General features: G+C 42.9%; 1 protein-coding gene across 1 annotated transcript in view; it reads left to right on the top strand.

The window, feature by feature from the left end:
* The window catches only part of SMARCAL1 (SWI/SNF related, matrix associated, actin dependent regulator of chromatin, subfamily a like 1), a 911,772-nt gene that overhangs the window by 303,694 nt on the left and 582,724 nt on the right, over positions 1-25,354 (top strand). The window contains exon 6 of the mRNA XM_044078228.1: positions 13,856-14,039. Within this exon, the coding sequence (XP_043934163.1) occupies positions 13,856-14,039 (184 nt within the window). The remainder of the gene's footprint in view (positions 1-13,855; positions 14,040-25,354) is intronic.

Below are 25,354 nucleotides of genomic sequence, written 5' to 3'. Positions count from 1 at the left end.
AACATGTTTAGTGGGAGGGTTCCAAGTTATCTGATGTCAAGATGGTACTATGATCTTTTGGAAATGGAAGATCCTAAAACTTTGTCATCCCTCCTGTTTTGAAGGCTTTATTAGATACTTTCTCCATTACGTCTTTTCACCCTGAGTCTCTGCCACCTGCCTCAAAGAAACAGCATAGGTTTTACAAGCTACCAGACTCTGAAAAGTTCTTATATAAGAATCCTACCTCAGATCCAGCTGTTATTTCCCTTTCCACTGAAAAAAATAAGTACTAAATGACTTTCTTCCTCTAATCTTTTGCATATAGATAAAGGCAGTATAGCCATTGATAAATTCAGCAAAAAGTGTATACATCTGTCACTCTATCTTTTAGTGCTATTAATAACAAACCCCCACAGGATCAGATATGTTTTGTCTATTTTGGGTAGCTTAGGCAACATTCTCTCAGATTTAGAGGACTCATAGTCTGCATTCTCTCTTCTTAATTGTTTTTTCAGGTGCTGGGCATTCTGTTAAGTGATGCTGCTGATGCCTCTTCTAAAGCAACTGCTGCTGAGTCTATTCTTCATAGATTTTCATGGCTTAGACTACAGCCTTTACCTACGGATGTCAAAGCTAAGCTTTTGGACTCCCCTCTGGATAGGCAGCATGTTTTTGGCTCTGCAGTTGCAGGACTTTTCAAGACTTTGCAGATGAAAGGTAAGGTCATGAAAGATTTTTAAGCAACTCTTCCTTTGTCCTGTATCGAAGTCCCAGAGAAACTACTGAACCAAGACTGGTCCCTTCATTTGTAAGAACAAAACACCTTCTCAAAATGGTAAGAAATTCAATAAAAGGCAATTTTCAGGATACATCAAGATAGGATCCCAAGGCTTCTAAACCCTCCTTTCCTGAAAAAATGGCCTCCTTATGACTATCTGATTTCTCTCCTGCTCCACCTTGGTCATTTTCAGTTTCATCTGTCTCAAAAGCTATGTTTATCTTTCCCAATCTAGCAACTTATAACATTCGAGAAAAGGGTTCCAGCCATCATCTATAGCTATTACAAAATGTCTGTGATTGCTTCTCCTCACCTCTCAGGATTTCTCTGACATCCTCAAGTCAAAGTCACCTTACTTTCCCTCTTCTTCAAGATCTTTTCTCTTAGGGGACAATTGAATTAGTTTTCCATTTGGAAAAGAGGATTTTACAATAGAAATTTCTGAATCCTAGAAAGGAGAGCAGTCCAAGACCGATTTTGTCCCTTTCTTTTCTCAATACCTTTCTCAAAATTTCAAGCTTCAGGATGTTGACCCTGCAAATCCTTACTTCCAATGATTCTTCCACAAGCCTTTTTTTTGACATTGGATTTAAGTAATACTTACCTTTGTATTCTTAGTCATTCAGCATTCAAGAAATTCTTAAGGATCTGTGTCTCCTCATATCACTATCAGTTTTCTGCTTTGACCTTTGGTTTTTCAACTGCCAGAGAGTATTCACAAAGTGCCTAGCTTCTGTGATTGACTTCTGAAGACTTTGAGGAGTTCAGTCTTTCCTTTTCTGGACGATCTCTTTATTCAGGCTCCTTCCAAATAAATTGTACTAACAGATTTCAGTTTTTCTTCTGAGCAGTCCGGGGTTCACGCTGAACCTGAAGAAGTGTTGCTTATCTCTATCCCATGATCATATTTCCCTGGATGCAGTCTCAATACTCTGTCAGTGATAGCTTTCCTTCCTGCAGACAAGGTTATCTTTCTCTCGAATAACTTTGAAAACCTCCACCCCTTGAATGTGACCTGAAAAAGATAGATTTTGAGAGCCCTAGGATACATGGCTCAGCAATGCTCGTGATGCCTTATGCCAGACTTCACATAAAAAAGATTCAGTGGTACCTTAAGTTCATCAACACCGCCATCCATTAACTTCCTTAATACCTCTTCCATTCATCAAGAAGGAATTGTCTAATTCCTTCCCCTTGCCAAACTGTTATGGATGCTTCTGGTCTGGCATGGGAAGCTTGTTCCAACAGCATCAGGATACTGTGGGTTTGGTCACTGAAAAAGAAGGACCTCTTAGACATAACAATTCCTGCACTTTCCCTGGACTCCAGGACCTCTTTGGATTTACACAGACTCAGCAGTTATGTACATAAACAAATAGAAAGGCACCAAGTTATACCACCGCTGCAAACTATCCTTGATTGCTTTGAGCTGTGCACATCCCATCAGAAAAGAGCATTAGTAGAGTTTCTTAACATATCAGAGCAGACCCATGAGTGGATGATAGACAGGTCTATCTGGAGTGGGGTACTCCCTAGTTAGAGGTTTTTGCTTCTAGTCACAACAGATAGTACAGGCTGTTCTGCTCAAGAGTGCAATGCCTTCAGGTTTGGAGAATGGACTCAATGCCTTTTTTGGAAGGGAAAGTTCCTTTATGCTTAGTCTCCACTTCTGATCCCCCAAATCCTTCTCAAAACCAAGAAGGACAAACCGAAAATCTTGTTGATGATGCCCTTTTGGTGCAGACAGCATTGGTTCCCTGTTCTAGTCTGCTTTGTCAGGTTCAGTCATCACAAGCTACCTCATAGTATGGACGTGCTCGGACAGAGCAAAGGCTGTGTCTGATTCACCCATGCCTTGAATCTATCTTACTTTTTGTGTAATAGAATTTTAATCCCTTTCAAGCACCAGTTTTCTGAGGATGTGCTCAAGTACTAAAGGAGGCTAGAAATTCAACTACAAGGCAATCTTGAGTTTCGAAATGGAAATAAAAAAGATTTTCCTTATGGTGCAAGAAAAGAATCAGGACCCTTATCAACTAGGTATTCCAAGTATTTTTGCTTACTTGTGTGAGCTGCTCAAATATGGGCTACGTTATCTTCTGTCAAAGACATTTGTTAACCATCTCTACCTGCCTGCCTCTGGAGCCACCATTTTCTTCCTGTTTTGAGGTCCGATAGTTTCTGAAAGGCATCCTACATATCAGAACACCAAGAATAGATACGTTTGCTATTACAATCTTAAAACACACACTCTTGAAAAATTAAAATTGTGAGACTGTAAAGTCTAAAGGTAAAAATGCTGAAGATCACATTATCTAAGTCTTGAATACTGCATCTCCATACCAGTGTGAACCCAGGAACTCAGAATGTGCTAACATTGGTCCTGCAGGAGTGTGAACTTAGGAACAAGTGCTAATGTGTAAAGTGTGTGTGTGTGTGTGGGGGGGGGGGGTTCAGGGTGATCAATATTGTAGCCTTCAGCATTTTTGCCTTTTGATGTTACAGTCTCAGGATTTTAATTTTTAAGATTGTGTGGTTCAGTATTGTGACAGGAAACTGGAGAGCCATTGCCTCCTCTTGGGATCTGAACTGTATCATGGAAAAACTTGTCTCCTTTTGAACCTGCTGCATATTTGTCTCTAAAATTATGTACTTGGAATACTGTGTTGCTTGTAGCTTTGACTTCTTCTGTAAGGATGTCAGAACTGCAGGCATTGATGGTCGTTCTTCCCTTTCTTATTTTCTTTAAGTATAAGGTTACTTTTAAAACTAACTGATGTTATGTGATCCTATCTCGCCTACATTCTGAATGATGGGTTCGGAGCCGATCCCTCGGCTCCGACTCGGCACGCTTATGCCAAAGAGCGAAGTCTCTTATTGGCTGAGCTTACTATATCCCAGGATGCACCACTACCAGTCCCCCAGATCTCGTTTGCCACTTCCGCTGCGAGAGCGTGGTCTCGAGCTGGCTGGGCTGAGTAGTTTTATTAACTAACTTTTCTGTCAGTTTTGCTGTTTTTTTGGTCACAAAAGCTGTTTTAACGCTATCGCTTCTTTGTATGCGTTTGGATTGAAAATTTTTGTGTGTGATTGGGTTGAGTTTGTTTCGGCCCCTCCATCCAGGGCCTTCCCGGACTGTCAACCTGTTAAAACTTCACAGGGTCTCAGTAATCTTAGTTGTTTAGAGTTCCCTGTCATTTTCAGGAAGTGTTTGCGTTAAGCTATAACTGTGAGCTTAAATTTATCATCAGTAAATTGATAGTTGTTTACTTTCCTGTCAAAAGTACTAGAATTGTTTAACATCATGTCTCAAACTCCTAGGCCTTCGGGCTTTAAAAAATGTTCGAAATGTGGTTTCAAAATGTCTATCACAGACGATCATTCGCTCTGTGTATATTGTCTAGGGGCAAAGCACTTGCAGGAGTCATGCAGCGTATGTCACGCTTTTTCCTCAAGGGTCCTCCAGGAGAGGAAAAATAAATTGATTCTTAAGGGGTTAATTAAACCTTCCTTTGAAGAAGCCTTGGCATCCTCTCCTGCTCCAGCCAAAAGAAAGGGCTTGGTTCCGACCAGTCCGTCGGATCCGACTGCCAAGAGACCTAGGCAGGCCTCTCCTTCGGCTCCAAAGACTTGGAGCCGAGGTCGAACGGTCTGCCTCGATGCCACCAGTATCGACTCCTCTGGCCGAGCCGATGGCTGGGGCATTGAGGCGGGTCACCTTCGCCGGCTCCGCTGCTCGGAGCCGACAAGGGTCGCCGCTCAGACACTTCCTCCTCGGCCGAAGTCTACCTCGGCACCGATGGAATCTGGTGTGAGTATTCCCTCGGCGCCGATACTCATCGAGTCGCCTCGAGCCGGGTCCCCTAGCCCTTTGGGGCCGATGGAGAGGCCTTCGAACCCGTTCTGTTTCCTCTCGGTCTTGAGAATGTCGGATTCTGATATAGACAGGGTGCTCCAAAGACTGTTCCAGTCCCCAGTCTTCCAAAATTTGTTTCGGTTCCGACCCAGTTGGCTTGAGCCGATGACCTTGGCCCACCCCATTGCCATTCCTCCTCCGACTGCTTGGCTCCGTCGAGCAGGTGCTGTTGGAGCCGGTGGAGATCTCAGGGTCGGCTCCGACCCTTACTCCAACCGGGTCCGAGTTTGGGACTTCTTCGGCTGGACCCGGGGTGATGTTTGGGACCCATGCTGGTTCGAGCCTCCCTCGGTGCTTCAGCTGCGGGACTTCCGTCGGCTATCACGGCTCCGGAGACCGGACACTCCCAGGATTCTGGGGTCCGGCTTTCAGGGCCATGAGGAGTGCCTTGGCCAAGTCCTCTTGCCATCTCTCCGGCTTTACCGGCACCTTCCCTGGGCGTGGAGACTGGGTCTTTGGCAGTCTCCTGTCTGTAGCCAGCGGAGCCCCGAGGCCTGAGGTTACCCCCAGTGGGGTTCCCCTCCTCCTGAGGGTTCTTGAGTTGTCTTCAGAGGAACCCTCAAGGAAGAGATCGTGCAAGAGGAAGCACGTGGACTCCCGAGTCTATTACATCAGACACTGATATGGATGATGCAGAGGGGTCCCAGTCGTCCTCGGATGATGTCTCATTTGCAGACATCTTAGAGATCCTCAAACAACGAGGCGGCTGGATATCCAAACCCCCTCTGCGGACGAGTCAGTGCTCCTCAAGGCCTTTGGAGCTCAGCCCTCCGCCTCCTGGGTGTCTCCGCCCGACGAGCTTCTGGATTTAGTTTGAACATCCAGATACCGTGGAACCAGTCCCTTCTCGTCCAAATAAATTTTTGTCTGCTCCCGAGAAGGAGTTCCTTACTAAAGGCGTGGCTGTAGATGCCATGGTGGTGGCATCTGCTACACAACAGGACGTGGCAGAGGCTTCAGCGTCCGTCCATCCTCCTAATAAGGAGTCTAGGAGTATGGACAGGTAATGGAAGCACACCCTGACTTCAGCGGCCTTTACCTTAAGGTCTCTGAATTATTTGGCACATTTTACCAGGCTTCAGAGGGATCTGGTCAAGGAGTTGTCAGATTCCCTCTCGGGTAACCTACCTGAGCAGCTAGCCCAGTCGGTTAGCTCTCAGTTGGCTATCCTTACGTCAATTTCTAACTCGTCCATGAGGCTCATTTCCTATGCGGCCGAAGGCGGGTAGAGCGGCAGGCACAGGCGTGGCTCTCGTAGACAAGCCTGGCTCCGCTTGTGTCAGTTGCGGAGGCCTTCAAATCTTCCTTCGCCGACGCTCCCTTTGATGGGTCCTCATTGTTTGGACCCAAGGTGAAAGACACCCTTACCCGCTGTGAGCAAGAGGGAAAAACTTTATCTGCCGTAGGTGCCCGTTATTCCACTCCCTTTCGGCCTTACCCCAAGGCTAAAGGAGGGAAAATGTGGTTCCATAAATCTGCAAGTTTTTCTCCCAACAGCAGGAAGATTCCCGTCCAGAGGCAGAGGACGGCAGGGAGACGCCGTCCCAGAGGCGGCAGAGGGCCCCGCAATTCTGGAGACCGCGAGTCCTTTCGTGGCTCTTCAGCCTCCCACACGTCATGAGGGATTGCCCGGCTGTGCTGCTCGGAGCCAGTCGGGTGTCGTTGCCAAGCACCTAAAAGCCTGGGAGTCAATCACTCAGGACAGATGGGTGCTTCGGATCATTGCCGGAGGTTACACCATCCCATTCACATACTCACCCCCACCGTCCAAGAGAATCCCGGACCCACCACCCAGTCAAAGGGAAATAGCAGCCGCAGAAGCTTTAAAGCTGCTAGGAAAGGTAGTCATCCAACCGGTCCCCACAGACCAGATCGGATCAGGAAATTACTCCAGGTTCTTTTTAGTGCCAAAAAAGACAGGGGACCTGAGGCCAATATTGGATCTCAGCACACTGAACCAATCCGTCACGAAATCCAAATTCGAATGGTCACGTTACAATCCATTCTCCCATTATTGGAGAAGGATGTTTGGATGTGCTCCATAGACCTCAAGGACGCCTATTATCACATACCGATACATCAGGCGTCCAGAAGGTATCTGCGCTTCAGCCTGGGAGTCAGTCATTACCAATTTTGCGCTCTGCCCTTTGGTCTCACCACAGCCCCCAGGGTGTTCACCAAGTGTTTGGCAGTAGTGACGGCTCACCTGAGAAGTCTTGGATTCCAAGTGTTTCCCTATCTCGACGACTGGCTCCTGACTGCCACCACCAGGCATCTACTAATGGACAACCTCAAAGCCACCATCTCCTGGGTGTTTCCTGGGGATTACATTCAATTGGTCAAAGTCTGTCTTGCTGCCCTCTCAACGCATAAAGTTTATAGGAGCAGAGATAGACTCAAGATTGATGCGTCTTTCTTCCTGCCGAAAGGATCCGAACTTTACAGGGCCAAGTTCAAGCTCTGATCTCGAGATCCAAAGCCCCAGCCAGGATGGTTCTACAGGTTTTAGGCTCAATGTCTGCCACAGTTCTTTTAGTTCCTCTAGCAAGATTACACATGAGGATTCTTCAGTGGCTCTTGTCAACTCAATGGTCCTTTCAGGATCTTCCCCTCAATCATCACATCATGATTACGGAAATATGCAAAAGGGACCTGCGCTGGTGGCTTCAGACATCCAACTTGGATCAAGGGAAAACCCTTTGTTCTCCCCCCTCCAGTGGTTACCCTGACGACAGATGCCTCCCAGATAGGGTGGGGGCATTGTCTGGGCAGGCTAGTTCAGGGCTCCTGGCTTCCAGACGAAGCTCTTCTCCACATCAACGTGTTGGAGATGAGGGCTGTACTTCTATCCCTGCAGGCCTTACACAAGTTTCTTCCTCAGGGCATCATCGCCATCCACACAGACAACATGTCGGTGGTCTGGTATCTGAACAAACAAGGAGGGACCAGATCGTACCCCTTTGCAGAGAGGCCATGAGAGTGTGGGAATGGGCTGTAGCTACCAACCGCTTCTTGGTAGCGACCCACATCCCGGGAAAGTCAAATGTATTGGCGGACAAATTAAGCAGGACAATTCTCTCTCCTCACGAATGGTCTCTAAACCGCACAGTAGCAGCCCAGGTTTTCAAGAGATGGGGCGCCCGTGCTGCGACCTATTTGCAACTCCACAAAACGCCAAGTGCCAAAGGTTCTTCTCCTTGATCCCACATCAAGAAGTACCAGCCATGGATGCTCTAGCACAACCTTGGCCAACAGGGCTACTTTATGCCTTTCCTCCAATTCCACTTCTTCCCAAAGTTATTCAAAAGCTTCTCAACTGGGGTCTTTAATGATTCTGATTGCCCCATACTGGCCTCGTCAGATATGGTTTCCTTACCTGAAGAAGCATGCAGTGGACGATCCGTGGACCTTAGACCTGATTCCGGACTTGCTAATCCATCAGTCGGGACATTGGCATCAGTCCCTTCAATCCTTGAAATTGACAGCTTGGCTCCTCCACTTCCGACCTTAGTTAGAAGGCACACACTAGATCGGAAGTTGTTCACATTTTATCTTCCCACAAACCCACCACTAACAAATTGTACCTCAGTAAGTGGAAGAGGTTTGCGATCTGGGCTCAACTCAAGGGCTTAGACCCTATCACTGCTCCTGTCCCAGAGGTTTTGAAATTCTTAACATCCCTGTTTAATCAGGGATCTTCTGTCTCAACTATTAAAGTCCAACTAGCGGCTATCTCTAAATTCCACGAATCCACGGATCCTCCTTTGATGAGCAGCAGACTATGCAAAACGTTCATTAAAGGTGCGAGTCTATTAAGACCACCAGTTTTCATCCTGCACCTCCGTGGGATCTTGATTTAGTGCTTCGCATTAACATCTCCCCTTTCGAACCGGCTGCTACATGCGAGTTAAAATATCTGTCTTGGAAAACGGCATTCTTAGTGGCTATTACTTCTGCAAGAAGAGTTTCAGAGCTTCAAGCCCTGTCTATTAAACCACCGTACTTGATTTTCCACAAGGATAGAGTATCACTTAGGCCTAATCCATCCTTTGTCCCAAAGGTCTGTTCTAGTTTCTGCCTTCAACAATCTCTAGAGCTACCAGTTTTCTTTCCAAAATTCTCCAATGAAGCAGAATACACTCTCCATAAATTGGATGCTCACAGGCAATTACGCTTCTATTTAGACAGGACTCAGCAACTTCGTAAGTCAGACCAGTTGTTTGTGTCCTTCTCAGATAATAAATTGGGCCAAACCATCACAAAAGCCACTGTCTCAAAATGGATCAGAGATTGCATAGCTCAGGCCTATTCTTCTTCGAATAAGCAACTTACAACATCTATCAAAGCTCATTCTACCAGAGCTATGGCTACTTCTATAGCTTTTCATTCCAAGCTCGCTATATCGGAAATCTGTGCTGCGGCTACTTGGTCCAACCTTTCATTTCCCACTACAAATTGGATGTGGCATCTAAAGGACGGGCATCTTTTGGTTCCACGGTACTCAGGAGTGTTTTCCAGTGAGCCACCCAGGATTCAGGTGCTAGGGCTGTCCCATCATTCAGAATGTAGGCGAGATAGGATCACATAACATCTTTTAGTTATGTACTCACCATAACTTCAGATGTTTGGGATCCATCTCCTTCCCCCTGCCTTGGAGATCAGAAGAGATTGAACGGTTTTGAGTTCTACTGTTTTATCTTGTTTCATCTGACGATGTTATATAAGCAGGGCGTGCATGTGTGCATGTATGCGGACAAACTAGATCTGGGGGACTGGTAGTGGTGCATCCTGGGATATAGTAAGCTCAGCCAATAAGAGACTTCGCTCTTTGGCATAAGCGTGCCGAGTCGGAGCCGAGGGATCGGCTCCGAACCCATCATTCAGAATGTAGGCGAGATGGATCCCAAACATCTGAAGTTATGGTGAGTACATAACTAAAAGTTCTTTATGCCTAAGGTTGTCAGTGAGATCTCTTTGAACCAGATCATCAACTTGCCTACCTTTTTTCCTTTTCCTCAGAGTAAAGGATAGAGAGAGAATCTTGCGTTCATTAGATGTACATAGATAGCACAGATTTTATTTAGATAAAGCCATATCTATCAAAATATCCAACCAACTTTTTGTATCTTTCCAGGACAAGAGCTTGAATTCTCCTGTTTCTGAGCAGACTATTCTAACTGGATTTCTAAGGCTATTTTCTTTTATTATTCTTTCTATGGCAGGCAGCTACAAGTCCCAGCTAAAGCACATTTCACTAGAACTGCAGTCTCTTCTGGAGATTTCTTCAAAGGTATGGATTTTAGATCCATCTATGAAGCAGCTGCGGCGTCTTCTGTTCACACTTTCACTAAACATTCCATTATTGTTGTGCTCTCTAGGGCTAGAGCAAGGTTTGCACAGTCCATCCTTCAGGGTCTTATAGACCATAACTCAGCCCCGGTGTCCCCTCCCTTTCTTCTTAGAAAGCTGTGTGAATCTCCCATCTGTTATTAATACTGCAACAGTGGTACAAAGAAGGACACAGTCCATTTGTGTAAGAACCTTTCATAGCAATAGATGTTGCAGTATTACAACCCACCCTCCTTTTCTCCTTTATCCTTGTTGGACTGAGGTCAATTCTAAAATGTCTTCCTCTTCTTTTTGACTTGTACATATGTACGTAGTTGCGTGTACTTCTGCTCAGTTCAGTGGCTTGGTCTTGGGTAAGAAAGTCCCAAGGTGATTCATTCCTGTATGTCCCTTATGTACCTTTTGCTTCCTTCAGGATGAGGTCATACATCAGACGTATGCCGCATGAAGAGGGCACACAGGCTTTTGTATGCTGGCTGGACATACAGCTATCCTTGGTAGGATATCCCATCTGATAGTAATACTGCAGCTGTGATTGGTTAGATATGTACTGTTAGGATGCGTTCTTATACAACTGTACTTTCATATAGTGGCTGAGAATCCTGTAGTGGTGGTCGGGTAAGGATGGAATTGAGCAGTTGCTGCTGGATCACCCATCCTGGGAGAAGGGAAGCAATATTGGATTACCACATGGGTGACTTCTAGTGAAGGCAGTAGGTGTTCATACTGTTGAGCTTGAGTTTGCCAAGGCCATGCTTCTGTGTGCAAGTGGCACTGTAAGCCAGTGGAAATTCAGCACAAGAAGCCATGCTTCCTCTTAGTTCACAGCTGTAGCAGAACTGAGAAGAAGCCACCACATGGGAAGAGGGGGTGCTGCGTCAGAGGAGATGATAGGCCAACCTACAGGACCAGCAAAGCTGGCCCATTCACGTCCATCCAGCTATCACTGCAAGTGGATTAGTTCCTTGGAGTTTCCTGGACAAGAACAAATGGGTTGGAGGACTCTCACCTGCCTGGAAATCTCTGGATCCTGCGACTGTGGAACAAATGGACTAGTTGAGAGCAGGTAGAAGAGCCATCAGGCTCTGTCCTTGGGGATGCAAAAAATAAAAATGGAAAAGAACTTCTAATAGGACTGTAAGAAAGTTGCATACTTATCAAAGATATGCATGATTGATGTCATGTACTTCAGCATTCTCACCCTTCTTACCCTAGCCCCAGGCAGACTATGTCTAGAGGAGGTTTTAGTGGGGGGTATAGATTACATACATATACATTGGTTCCCTTTGTTAGTGGTTCACTTTTGAGTAACACTGTGCAAGTCTGAAGGCTGAGTAAAAACCAGTGAGGAGGTAAAGCCTAGGAAAGTTTCAAGCATTGAGCTAACTCATACCTGTGGGCCATGTCTTGACAGTTGAAAAAAGATACATACAGATCATCTAGCACTATTGTTACAGTAATTACATAACTAACCTATTCCAATAATTATTTAGATTTTCACAGTTCCCACCCTTTCCATATAAAAAAGAATCTGGTCAGAGGACAGATGATCAGAGCTGCTAGGATCTGACCTTGAAGATTTCAAAGTAGAGCCTTCACTTCTTTTTAAGATGTTTGGTGAAAGAGGGTACCTGTCAGGATTGGTTATAGATTGTAGTGAGAGTGTTTTGGAGGATGGGGTACCCGATATAAACCACTTTTGGGCAGTAACGAACCCTATGGACAATGTTTAAATACATACAGAGAGTCTACGTTTGCAAACTCTATGGTTTTATACCATGAAGAGTTCAGTAACACGGTAAGCAATATCTTGGTTAAAAACTGAGTTATGTTTAAAACTAACTCAGAGTTATTGAACATGGTACATGAGAAACCTTATTTTGTATATAGGGCAGAGCACAATCTAAAGATTTGGGTAGAACATCCCATACTTCAGAAAAATAACGGGAAGGGAACACAAAAATGTGGAGCATGTAAGTATTGTACTTACATTTTGGAAGGTTCTGAGCTCATTGTTGGTCAACCCCCACAGCTGGTTAAACTGGTTGCTGGTAACTGTAGTAGTAGGGGTCTACTGTACATAGCTGTTTGTGTTGGATGTTTACATTACTACATAGGGAAAACAAAAAGATGTTTTCGAAAACGCATATATGAACATATGTATGTGACCCAACATAAGAATTCCAACAATGCCCTCTACAAGCACAGTGTCATTTGTCGCTCTTTTAGAAAGTTCAGTTTTGGAATTATTGAAATCGGTAAAAAGAACCCCAGAGGAGGGTTTTGGGAAAATGATCTGGCCTTGAAGGAATTCTATTGGCAGCTTAGATTAAATGCGGCCACATTTCCCAGTTTAAATGAATCTATTAATCTTATGCCATTTTTAAGACAGAGAGCTTTACAGATTTAGACACTATACCCATGTACTTATGAAGGTAGTATGCTTAAATCTTAGTATTAATCTCCCATATTTATTATTTCTGTTTTTTGCATTATTTTTCCTGCTTCCTTTGCTAGGTGAATGAAGAACCTTGTGCCAGTTTAAAGACAAATAGTACAGATTTAGACACTAAATGGGTGTACTTATGAAGGTGTTAGGCTTAAATCTTAGTACTAACTTCTTATATTTATTACATCTATTTATTTTATTACTATTTTTTCTGTGTTCTGTGTCCAGATGACTGATGATATTTTATGACTACTTAAAAAACATATATTTACATATTTTCAGTTGGTTTTAAAATATGTCAACTCAAGTTTGTTGTTTGAAAGATTTTTTAATTATTTTTACGATGTGAACAATGGGGAGATATTTTTATTGGTGGGAAAGAGTAGTCATGTGATCATTATAACAGGGTATAAAAGAGGAAATTTAAAAGTTTTTACTGTTCTGATGAAGTCCTTGATTAATAGGGAGGAAAGTGCTTAACCAATTAAGTTAATTTTACATTTGGGCTGGATGTATCTTTAGAACCTGCTCAACAAGTGGGCTTTTGTTGGTTTTTTAGTGTTTTTAACATTCACGAAAACGCTGGTGTGATTAAGTACGTAACTTTCACATCTGTCACATTGTTTTTCTGGCATCCCTTCAGAATGTTTGCAAGATGTTTAGGGGCAGTGTGTAAAATTTTGGAAATATATTAGGTATAGAAATGCAAAGGTACAGTGAACAGGAAACTGTGTGGCATTTGGTTTTTATTTCATGATTCCAGTAGTACAGTTTATCACTAGTCTAGATTTTGACCAGTGTCACCATACTTTCTGGCTTTCTGATTTTTTGTGCCCAAAATTAATTTTACATGTACTATATTCATAAAATTATAGTTGCATAGACCTCACAAGCATCGCTGGGTGTTGTGCACAGTGGGCAAGACTAAAAGGGAGACCTAGGGAGGAAGAAAATCCTCACTATTAGGATGCAGCCATTAATGAGATGCTTTTACCTCCTCTTTTGCTTGGTATGGCACCTTGATGAAGGAACACCAGGACATGTCAGATTGCAGATGGTGGGTGAAGGAACAAGAAAAAAAGATGTGAGAAAAATACATACCCTAGATCACAGGCTTGGTATTCATTTGTCTTTCCTTTTGGCATAACAATGACTTAATATAAACAAGTGTTGAAAATACTATATGTTATAAGCCAAGTTAGCATTTTGAGAATGGAAACATTTTGTTAATTATAATTCTTCATGTGCGACATTTCTGTTTGTGACTAGAGTTTGCTTCTCTTCACAGTACAACAGCATGTTTGTTCATCTCCTTAGCAGTGCTTTTCAGTACCTGTATACAGCCAGAAATGATGGCATGATTTATTAACTTTTTTTACAGTGGAATCTGTTTCAAAGATTGAAACTTTAGAACTGGAGCCATTGCCTAGGGCAGTGATTCAAGCATTTGCTACGCAGTTTGAGAAAACACAATCAAAGCAAACCAACATTCCAGATGCTAACCTTTCTGAAGTTGATCCTGAAATAGTTCAGAACTTGATGCCTTTTCAAAGGGAAGGAGTTAAGTAAGTCATGCATTTTTATAAAGATTTCTTTGTTTAGGATGCATGGCAAGTTAATTGTCTGCTTTTTTTATTTAAAATGATGTATTTGAGAATGTCTGAAGAAGGGCATGTGCTTAGTAGTATGCATAATGGTTTTCATAATTACAAATAAACTTACTGCAGCCACCTTCCTTATTTTTTTTTTTCTAGAGGCAAGTGTAGTTGGGACAAGGGGATAGGACAGCACACTTCAGCAAAAAGGCTTAAACGTGTTACATCTGAGGAAAATAATTTAAATAATCATGCATTGCAAGCTGTTTATAAAGCTCTATCTGATAAGAAGAGCCCCATCCTCTGTAAGCAGCAAGACTGATGCTACAGGGGTTAGGATTGCTCATCCAGTAAACATTTTCCAGTGTGACAAACAACCCTGACCCCATATTATCTTATGCACTGTGATGTTTAGCTTGTTCATACGTTCATAGGTAAGTATTAATCTATCATTACAAGCCTGGATAATAACCCATATTCAAAACATTTCTCAAAAGTAGACTGGGGAGGATTTGAAGCTGCTCATCCAGTTGTCCAGGTTTGCCTTGAAGGTGGGTGTGCTGCTTTGCTTGACATGTAATTGAACTTGTTCCAGAAGTGCAGGATACTTGGGATATGAGTTTGTTACACCATCACGTCTTATTTATGTGTTGATGAAGATTTAGTTCCTTTAACCTGGTATTTGAGGAATCATTTGTACTGAGATGGAACCAAAGGTGAGAGAGACAACATTTGTAAACACAATATCAAGAGTCTTGGAACTTCTAATAGGATGGTTAACTGTCTGTACAAGGGAGTTAGCATTTATAATGCCAAGGAAATCTTGGGCATGCCAACCACTGGCAGTGTAGGTCAAGCAGTTTATTGTTGGATAATTGAATGTCCATGGATTTGTTACTTCACTCATGATCAGTCAAAGCAAATAGTTCCAGGCTGCCTAGTACTGATCTAATAATTTGTTACCTTTTTGTATGTCCCTCTATTACTTTGTAGATGATCAACGCTGGGTTTTCTTTTAGAATGGGCCTAAACCCCTATCTTCTGTGCTCTAAGCTTTAAAAGCGTCAGGGTGAAAACATCTGTTATCTCTTTCTTTTTAGAGATTTCTTCCTGTTTGTTCAGATGTGTTACTTTCTGTGGTAATGGAACAAGGTCTTGTATGTTTAGCAGTTTGAACAAACTTCTACGTCTTCCTCTTCTGATTCTAAACCCTTTTTCTCAGCCAAATGAACATGTGTAAAGGTTCTTCTCTTCCATTTCAGGCCATATGCCTCAGAATGTTGGATCTCATGGCTGTATTCACCTCATGAAGCTATATGCCAACCTCCACATGAGAGCAATCAACTATAAAAATAAGACAGTTTCACCAGTGGTAAAAATAACAACTTAGAAAACAAAACCACTGGAAAAAAACATAGGAGGCCAAGAACAGAATTAGTGTTCAAAGTTTAATATAACCCTTTCATCCAACAAGACTTCATCAGAAACTATTCAACCAAAAATTTCAAGCACTTTCTATATAAAAACATACCAGTGAAAAACTCTTTAGTTCATTATTCAATTAGAATTATTTCGTTAACACTTTAAATACTAAACCAGTTAGAAAAACTTAAAAAACTACATAAATAGTAATACATATGTACACAATAGAAATAAAAAAGTACAAAAGAAGTATAAGAACATACATTTATAAACCTGTAGGCTTCACTTCTTTAGGAAGCACTTGTATTCATTTAGATCTGAATACTTGTCTCTTCTTAACTTTATTGCCATTCAACTTCCCTTGTCTCTGTTCTACTTTTAAAGTCACTTCCTCTTAAGCCTGGTGGGATAAGGTGATATTGAGTTCAGTCTGGTGTGTCATTATGATTGGACTTCCAAGGCATGCAAAGCACACCTCCGTTAATGGATTCATATTCAAAGAACAAACTTGAACCAATGCGACACTTGTTTTTCACTTGCACCTAGGATAGCAGTCACCACAAATGTGTCAGTCTTGGGAGGCGGGGGAGCATTTCAAACAGTAAATGGTTCAGGTGTTTAGATGTTCTTTCTGTAAGGCAGCACTGCATCTTGGAGATGAGAGCAGTCATCCTGATGTTCCAGAGCTTCCCTCTCAGAGCTGTGCTTACCATTCATTTTGACAGCATGGCTGATGTTTGGTACATCAGAAGAAAGGGGAATCTTGATCATTTCCCACATGGCAAGAGGCTGTTAGAGTATGGGAATGGGTTATTATGTGAGATTATTTTCTGGAAGGCAGCTATATTCTGAGGGGGAGAGGAGACAGTTCTTTGGTAGACAAGATAAGTCGCTGTGTGTTGATACACCACATGTGGACCCTTCACCGCTTAGTGACATGGAAGGTGTTCTGAAGATGGTGTAAACCTTGTTTCAATTTTCTCCCAATGATACCAAGTGCAGCAGTGTTTTGACTTCATCCCACCACTGTGGGGATTCTCCTGTGACACTGTGAGTCACAAATGTTCAATCTTTTTGTTTGCTTTTCAGATATTTCTTCTGCTGAGTAGATTCATCCAGAAAAACTGTACTACATAAAGTGATATTGGGTAGAGAAAGAGAGGGAGAGAGAATTACTCTCATAGTTTCTTGCTGGACTTGACATACTTGTTTTCCATTACTTCTGCCTCACCTGTTAAAGCCCCATTCATTGCATCTGGTCAAGACTCTGATGCAACCTTTGGGCAAGTCTCACCCAAATTTACATTCGCTTAGGTAAAAAACATAACATCTTCAGTTGTAGTAGTAGTTAGTGACTCCTCCCTTTCTTCCAGGGAGGTCCAGATCATTTCTCTGTATCAAAGCCTAACACTGGCAAGGCTTGTTTAAGGTTTGGCCAAGTGACTAGGCTTATTCCACCAGTAATAGATTAGCTCAGAATTTTTTTTTTTTTGTGGTCTAAGTTATTCCTCCATTTAAAGTGCATCCTGTCAACATTTAAACTTTTCTTCTGAGGGTCTGTACTCCTTTTCCTAAGCTTTGTTAGAACCTTACCCACCATTGTAAAGAATTCGGTCTTAATCTCCTTTGGGATTCTCTTGGACTTGTTTTGTGTATTAGGGATGCTTACCTTGCTTTCCTTTGAACCCATAGCTTCTGCAGAACTGAGCTCCTGTATTAGAAGGTACTTTTTTCTGGTAACTGTTACCTCTTCCAAAAGAACTTCTGAGTGTGTGCCTTTCATTCAAATCCCCATATCTGGTATTTTAGAGAGAGACAAGGCCACTTTCTGTATTAACCTCTTGTTTGTGCCAGATGTGGATAGGTACTGAGACTAACCTCAATCAGTATATCCATCTGCCTGTATTGCAACTATGGAATGCATTCTTCTCCATTTCATGACGTGTGTCTCCAGTTGTGGTTCTCTGTTGAGAGAACAAAATCTTTCCACAAGGATAGCCAACTGTTTGTGGCTTTCTGTTAAAGGAAGATTATTCAGAAAGTTTCTAAATTTAATTTATATAGATGAAAGTGTAATTGTATCGATTTCTATTATAACAAGTATAGTAAGTTTCTGTCTTCTGCTCTGAAGGCTAATTCTACCACAGCATTTTCCACATCTACAGCTCTTTTCAGAAATGCAGATCTTGGTGATATTTGTGCATCATTTACTTGGTCTGCTGTCAACACAATTGCAAGGCAATATAATTGCTGGATCCTGGGTGTAATGTCAAAGTCTTTCTTTCAGGCCATTGTAATAAGGGGTGTGTTCCAATGAGGGTGTCTGGCCAGGAAGATCTTCTTGGGACTCTGTTCTTCTGTTTATGGAAGATGGACCTCTATTACAAAATAAGAAAATTAGGTACTTTTAATAATATATAGGGAAGAGAAAGTCTATCCTTCGTAACATATCCCCACCCACCTACTCTATCATCTGACATAGCCAGACTTCAGTCTTCATTTGTAATTTGAGCTTCAGTCTTCATCTCTAAATTTTGATGCTTTGTATATCTCATCTGAGATTTGAAAGACTGAACATCATGGTATATTAAGGGAAGGGGGAGGGTGTTCTGCAGACTGGGAAAGTTTTATTTGCTAAGCAGTGCCCTGCAACATTAATCCTGCTGTTTCTTGAGGATAAAGCTTTTCTTCTAGGTTTATCACTATCGTATGTACATACCTGTCATTTAAGTTGCAGGTTTAATGGAGTGCAGCAATTTTATTTTGACAGTATTTTTTTTTTTTTCATTTGATGGTAGTAGCCCTCTGTTTAAGATTTCTATTATGCAATCAAGTAGTTTCCTTTTTCACCGTTCATTGCCTTTGGACTTCCACAGATTGTATTTTTCATAATTTTTGACGTTTATCCTGCTGACAGAGATGTTCAAATGTTTGTGCTGCGGACAACAGAGTGCTATGTGGAACAGAAGTGAACGGTAATTTTTCATTCTGAACAATGCTGTATTTCCATTTGGCATCCACTTGAATTCCTTTCCCTGCAATGATTGTGCCAGATATTTTGATGTGTTTTACAAAAAGTTGCATGGCATCTCTTTGGCACCTACACTGCAGAGTACACCATATAAAAACAGTATTATATAGCTCATAGTCCTAGAAAAAAAAGAAAGGTCTGAGGTTTGGCTGCTTTAGTGTCTGACTAGCCTTTGTTCAGTTCATTCCATTATTCTTTTACACAGTGCATTGCAACTATCTTGGAATTATTTGATGATATCTGTGAATCTGCTGTATTCACATTATAAATGGTGATTGCATAAAGAATACTCTTGATATTTGTCATTACTGTCCACAGAAGGTCTGATTTACAGAGTTTTGCAGCCTTCCCCCTCCCGGTAGGGAAGACACAGTACCATCTGGATGTCAACATAGTGGTGTAGGATGGATGTCCACCTGCACCATCTTTAGTTCTTTTTTGCCACAGTAAGAGTGCAGATTGGTGCATATTGTGGTAGTGTTCATCTAACAGTCATTTCAGCCTGGCTTCTAGATTTTTCAGAAAAGTACACTGTTGGGGAGCTATTTCCATCTCTTTGAGTATAATGTGCATGTTTACTGTTACTGTTTTTTTGTTGTCATGTATGCATGTCAGAAGTTAAGGTTTCTAAGTGCATTTCGTGGAAGAAGCTGATGCCACATAAAGACTTCCACACTCGATGTTTGTTCTACTAGGGGCCTTAGCATAATGTCTATAATTGCCCTTACTGTGCATGCTTCAATCAGAAAACAATTAAACAGAGAGCAATGACTCTTCAAGTCTATCTGAACAAAAGAAGGCCACATGCAATGACCAAGGCCACTGTGGCATCAGCCAAGTGTACCACAGACACCCAATTAAAAGAGAGAAAGAGAGAGAGTGGAAAAGATGTGCCCACATGAGAAAGCTGTAAAGGAGGAGGACTGTATTCCATCAAAAGCCAAAGATCTCCCTAGGTTTGCGAGTGCTTGATCCAGTAAGGCAGATGTTCTTCGTGTTTCACTGTTGCAGTCATTACATTTGGGTTATCTGCTTGCAGTAGCCCTCAGTCGGCCTGATTAACATAGTCTTGGGTCCTGCGTCAGTTGCTGTCCCTTCTTCCAAGACGTCAGGGGTATAAAACATGCAGCCAACGCCATTACATCAGTCTTTCTTGCCATGAGGTGCCCAAAGAAGAAGCAGTTTGCAAGTGCCGATCGGCCGACTCCTGAAATTTTTGTTTTTGAGTTTCAGAACCGAAGTCTTCAACTAAAGCTAAGTACCCCATTGGGGAAACTTTTTCTTGCTCCTTACCGATGTCATTAAGTAAATAACTCATAAAGATTTTAATTCTTACTGTATTCCTTGCCTAGGCCCTGACCACGACGTACCCTGCTGTCGGTTTTGTGGTTTATTTAATCAGCGCACTATCCGTCGTTGGTATTTTTTCGCCTCTAAATATTTCGGTTCTTGGTTTAATTATCCAGAAATGTCATCGGTTAGCCATCCGACTACCGGGATTCTGAAAAAACGCAAAGATAAAGACAGAGACAGGCCTCGAGGTCCAAAACTGCCAATGACGCTTCTCCTAAGCCAGTTGCCAGTTCGCCGGTACTCAGTAAGGCGCTTTCGCAGCCCCTGATACTCGCTACTTCTGATTTGCAGGCCTCTACTGAGACCCATTTGGAGTCCGGTATGCCGCGAGATGCTTCAACTATGGAACCTACGGATGTCTCTACCTTGGATGGGTCCGGAGCCACTGTGCAGGCACCGGCTTCTGAGGGTGTATTCAGGCCTACGGACTTGCATATTAAACCGACGCCTCCTTCTTAATTTAGGCCTAAATCTCAAACCATGCCTAAAAAAACAACACCCAGGCCACATGCTCAGGCCTTTATGCCTAAAAGCAAATAAGAATGGCTGAAGATCTTATAACTCTAATCAGGGGAAGCCAACCTCCCCCTTCAAAGAGACCTTGGACTGAAGTTGTTTATGAATCTTCTGACCAGGATTCTCATTTTTCTTATTCTTCTGCTGATCTGGATTTGCCCTTATCTACTTATGAGGATTCTGATGCAGAGGACTCTGTTCCCTCTGCTTCCCCTCCAGAGGATTTTTCTTTTGGTGAAACCTTACATACTCTTAGGGAGCATTTCCACTGGGAAAGCCAGGATTTCTCTGATTCAAAAAAGAGGCTTAGGGATTTCTTATTCCTGCCGCAGCATAGGCCTTTAGCTATTCCTCCTACATTGTTGATGCTTTTTCGGAATCTAGTTTGGCCCCTGATTCTTTGCCTCCTGCTCCCAGAAAACCTGACAGATATTACAGGGTTCCTGATTCATACAAATTCCTTTTTAAAAATTCTATTGCGGATCCAGAGACTATTTCACAGGGACCCAAGGGCATTAAGGCTTCTACTGCTAAAAATTCCACCCCTTCTGATAGTGTCCAGGGCGTTGGATAGATGGGGTAAGAAAGTTTACACTTTTGCAACCTTGGCCATTAGGGCTTTAAACTGCCAGTTTCATAAGTTAAAGTATCAGCAACATGTTATTGGCTTGCTTAAACAGAAAATGATGTTGATTCCTGACTGTGCGGAAAATAAAGAATTACAGGATTTAATGCATTCTGCTAAACAGGTTGGAAAACATACTTTGCAATGTAGTTTTGATTCATTAAAGGCCTCTTGCAGGGCTGCTGTTACTGGGTCTGTGCTCAGAAGGCATACTTGGCTTAAGGAGCAATCTTAGCCTGATTATGTTAAAGCTAAATTGTTGGATGCTCCCTTAAACCAGGACCGCCTGTTTGGCAACAAGGCTGAGGAAGTTCTTAAAAAGATGGAAGATAAAGCTAAATCTATGCAAACTGTTAAAGATTTCTTACAAGTTCAGCCTCCTAGATTTAGTAGGCACTGGCCTTCTAAGAATTAGTCCTTTCCAGTCCCTTCCAGGTCTTCTCAAGCCAAACCCAGACACAACAGAAACCACAGGTTTCAGTCCCAGTGGACACACAAGACTAAGCATTGGGGGGTTTCCGCACTCAAATCAGGGAGTAGTAAGACTCCCCCCTATGGAAAACTGTCTCAATTATTTGCTTTTAAAACTTCCAAGCATTTCGCAACTGAATGCTCCTTTAGGCAGAAAAATTGATATGCAGGCCAAAAACTGGGAACTCTGTACCCAGGACAAATGTTTTTTAAATATAGTGTCCCAAGGATACAGATTTCACTTCCACACTTTACCAACACCAAGCGGGTGGCCAGATCTACCCCCAAATCAGTGGGCGGAGGCCCAAAATCAAGTACTGTCTCTCTTAAGTATGGGGGCTATTCATTTAGTACCAGAAGAGGAAAAGGGACAAGGTTTCTATTCGAGACTTTTTCTGGTACCCAGAAAAGGCAATACATGGCGTCCTATCCTGGACCTTTCTACTCTAAATACCTTTCTGGTGATTCCAAAATTCAAGATGCTGACTCTTCACCAGCTGCTTCCTATGCTAGGCAAAGATGCATGGTTGGCAACACTAGACTTAAAAGAAGCATACTTGCACATCCCTATCAAGGGAGTTTTGCAAAATATACCTATACTTCAAAGCAGGCTACATGCACTTATCAGTTCTCTGCACTGCCCTTTGACTTATCTACTGCGCCCAGGGTATTCACAAAGTGCCTAGCTCCAGTCATTGCATTTTGCAGGCAAATAAATATTCAAATATACCCATACCTGGACGATTGTCTAATTCAGGCAGAAAGCCAGGACATACTTTTGAATCATCTGGCCTTTGTTCAAAGGGTACTGACTTGTCTGGGGTACACCATAAACGAAAAGGAATCACAGTTAGTACCCTGTCAACAGATTATATTCCTGGGAGCAAGCTTGAATACAACCTCCCAGATGGCTTTCCTCACGCCAGAGAAAAGGATTCATTTGACAACCTACTTCAAACATGTGGCCACAAAAACCCAGTTATCTGCAAGGCAGATACTACAAGCCTTGGGGTTCATGGCCTCCTGCATTCTTCTAATTCCATATGCAAGGCTGTATATGAGGAAACTGCAGTGGTATCTCAAAAGCCTATGGTGTCAACATTCACAGGATCTAGAAGCAGTGATTCTTATCATACCTTGCCTACGCCTAGAGTTCCTTTGGTGGGCAGAAGCCTGCCACCAAAACAGGGGACTACCCTTCACACTACCCCCTGCCACCCAAACCTTAACAACAGATGCATCAGACTATGCATGGGGGGCTCACCTGGCAGGGAAGTGTATTCAGGGCAAATGGAACCCAAGTCAGATGCACCTACACATAAATCAAAAGGAAATGTTAGCTGTACAGAATGCTCTGACAGCTTTCAAGGACCACATTCTTCCAGGACAACTAATGGTAAAGACGGACAACACCACAGTCATGTGGTACATAAACAAGCAGGGGGGTACACACTCTTGCCCCCTCTGCAGACTAGCCATGGCATTGTGGAACACAGCCTTAAGTTAATAAGTGAATCTACAAGCTCAGTTCTTGCCAGGACAACTAAATACACTGGCAGATAGACTAAGCAGAAACCTCATGGACCCACATGAGTGGAAACTGGAACCAAGGATTTTCAACATGTTGACAAGCAAATGGGGGAGCCCAGATCTAGACCTGTTTGCCTCCCCCAAGAACCATCAATTGGACAAATTTTGCACAAGGATTCCCCACAAGCTAGCTTGGAAAGTGGATGCTCTATCCTTCAGCTGGAAAAACCTATCAGTTTGTCTTTCCTCCTCTGCCTCTGCTCTCCAAGGTACTACTAAATATCAAACAGGACAAGCCAAGGGCAATTTTAATTGCACCAGACTGACCGCGCCAACACTGGTACCCCCGCCTGCGCAGTGTGTCACACTTGCCCCCATGGCACCTGACTCAGACTCCTTCCCTGTTGTCTCAGCAGGAGAACCAGATTCTGCACCCACAGCTAAAAACCTTGAGCCTAGCAGCCTGGCTAATCACCTAATCTCTCCTTTTCCACCCCTCAGTAAATCAGTGATGGATATCATTTTAGAGGCTAGGAGGCCTAGTACTAGAAAATCTTATGCTGCAAAATGGCAAAGATTTTGTACCTGGAACCAATCTCAAGGGATGAGCGCAGCTGTGCCCAATTTACCTCAGATTCTACAATATTTGACTGAGATGCTTCATAAGGGCTTGTCGTTTTCATCCATCAAAATTCATGCCTCAGCCATTTCAGCTCATTATAGCACAGAGCCTCCCCTCTTCTCTCACCCACTGCTCAAGCAGTTCCTCAGAGGGTCCAATAATTTAAGGCCACCAAGGAGAGCTCCAACTCCAGCCTGGGACCTTAACTTTGTCTTGGAGAAACTTACTCTTCCTCCTTTCGAGCCAGATGCTACTGCAGATTTAAAATTCCTTTCCTGGAAAACAGCTTTCCTTTTAGCAATCACTTCTGCAAGAAGGGTATCTGAATTACAGGCCCTTATGGCAGTGGAGCCTGTCATCATCTTTCATGCGGACAGGGTGTCCCTCAGAACCAATCCCTCCTTCATGCCCAAGGTGGTATCCAGTGTGGCTCTTAATCAGTCCATTAATTTGCCTACCTTCTTTCCTAACCCACAGAACAAAGGGGAACGGATACTGCACTCCTTAGATGTGCACAGACAACTTAGATTCTACTTGGACAGGACTAAACCTCAAAGGAAATCTGAACAGCTGCTGGTGGCATTTGCTGCAGAGACAGAGGGTAAAGCTATTTCAAAACAAACCATTTCAAAATGGATAGGCCACTGCATTCATTTCTACTACAAGCACCATAGAAAACCTATCCCACAGGGCATCAGACCCCATTCTACCAGGGCTGCATCTACCTCTACAGCCTTTCTCAGGGGTGTCCCTACAAGGGACATCCTAGAAGCTGCTACCTGGAGTTCTGTACATACTTTCACCAAGCATTATCATTTGCCAATTTTCTCTAAATTCAGAGCTGGTTTTGCCACTGCAGTCTTGCAGGGCCTTATAGCTGGTCCTAATTCTATTTAAATTCCTCCTCCCAACCATAGCTTTGGGAATCTACCCAAATGTGATGATTGCAACAGTGAAACAAGAACATAGTACAGTTGTGTACACTTACCATAAATGTAGATGTTCGAGTGTATTCACTGTTGCAGTCCTGGTTACCCTCCCTCCAGCCCCCTTTCTTCTTTTGGCTGTACCTCTACCCTCACTTACTATGCTCAAAAAGCTTTTTGGTGTATTTGCTTTTTTGTTGGAGGTATATCCTTGTATTATAGATTTAATTGCTTCCCATTAGGGGGGCACCTGATATCTGGGGCAAGAAAAACTGACGTCATTGAAGAAGGGACAGCAACCGACGCAGGACCCAAGACTTTGTTAATCAGGGCGACTGAGGGCTACTGCAAGCAGATAACCCAAATGTAATGACAGCAACAGTGAATACACTCGAACATCTACATTTATGGTAAGTGTACACAACTGTACTTTTAGCAGCCCCCAACCCTGATGTCTACAAATTGGACTGTGGCTCTTAATCTTCCTTTCGAAGTCGGACATGAACCCAGATGACAGCACATCCTCCTGAGCTGAAAATTTGCAGTCTTTAATCAGTCTGGATGCCTGCCCATGAGTGCTTGGTTCTGATGCCTATACTTTGATTTTTATGAAGGTAGGTTCTCCTTGACATTGGTGTGTGAGGACATCCTTGTTTCAGAATTTGAGATCATTGGCATCCACCGCCATATGAGGATCTCAAAGCCAGCCACTCACATATCCAGCCAGCAGATTTCTGCCATCTTTTCTTTACATGAGCTGGGTAGTCTTTCATACATTTTACTTCGCAT

This window comes from Protopterus annectens, chromosome 7.part0, assembly GCF_019279795.1.
Source record: "Protopterus annectens isolate FY-2018-M chromosome 7.part0, PAN1.0, whole genome shotgun sequence".
Classification (NCBI taxonomy): domain Eukaryota; kingdom Metazoa; phylum Chordata; order Ceratodontiformes; family Protopteridae; genus Protopterus; species Protopterus annectens.
Note: the sequence above shows the minus strand (reverse complement) of the source record. Positions and strands in the feature narration are given on the sequence as shown.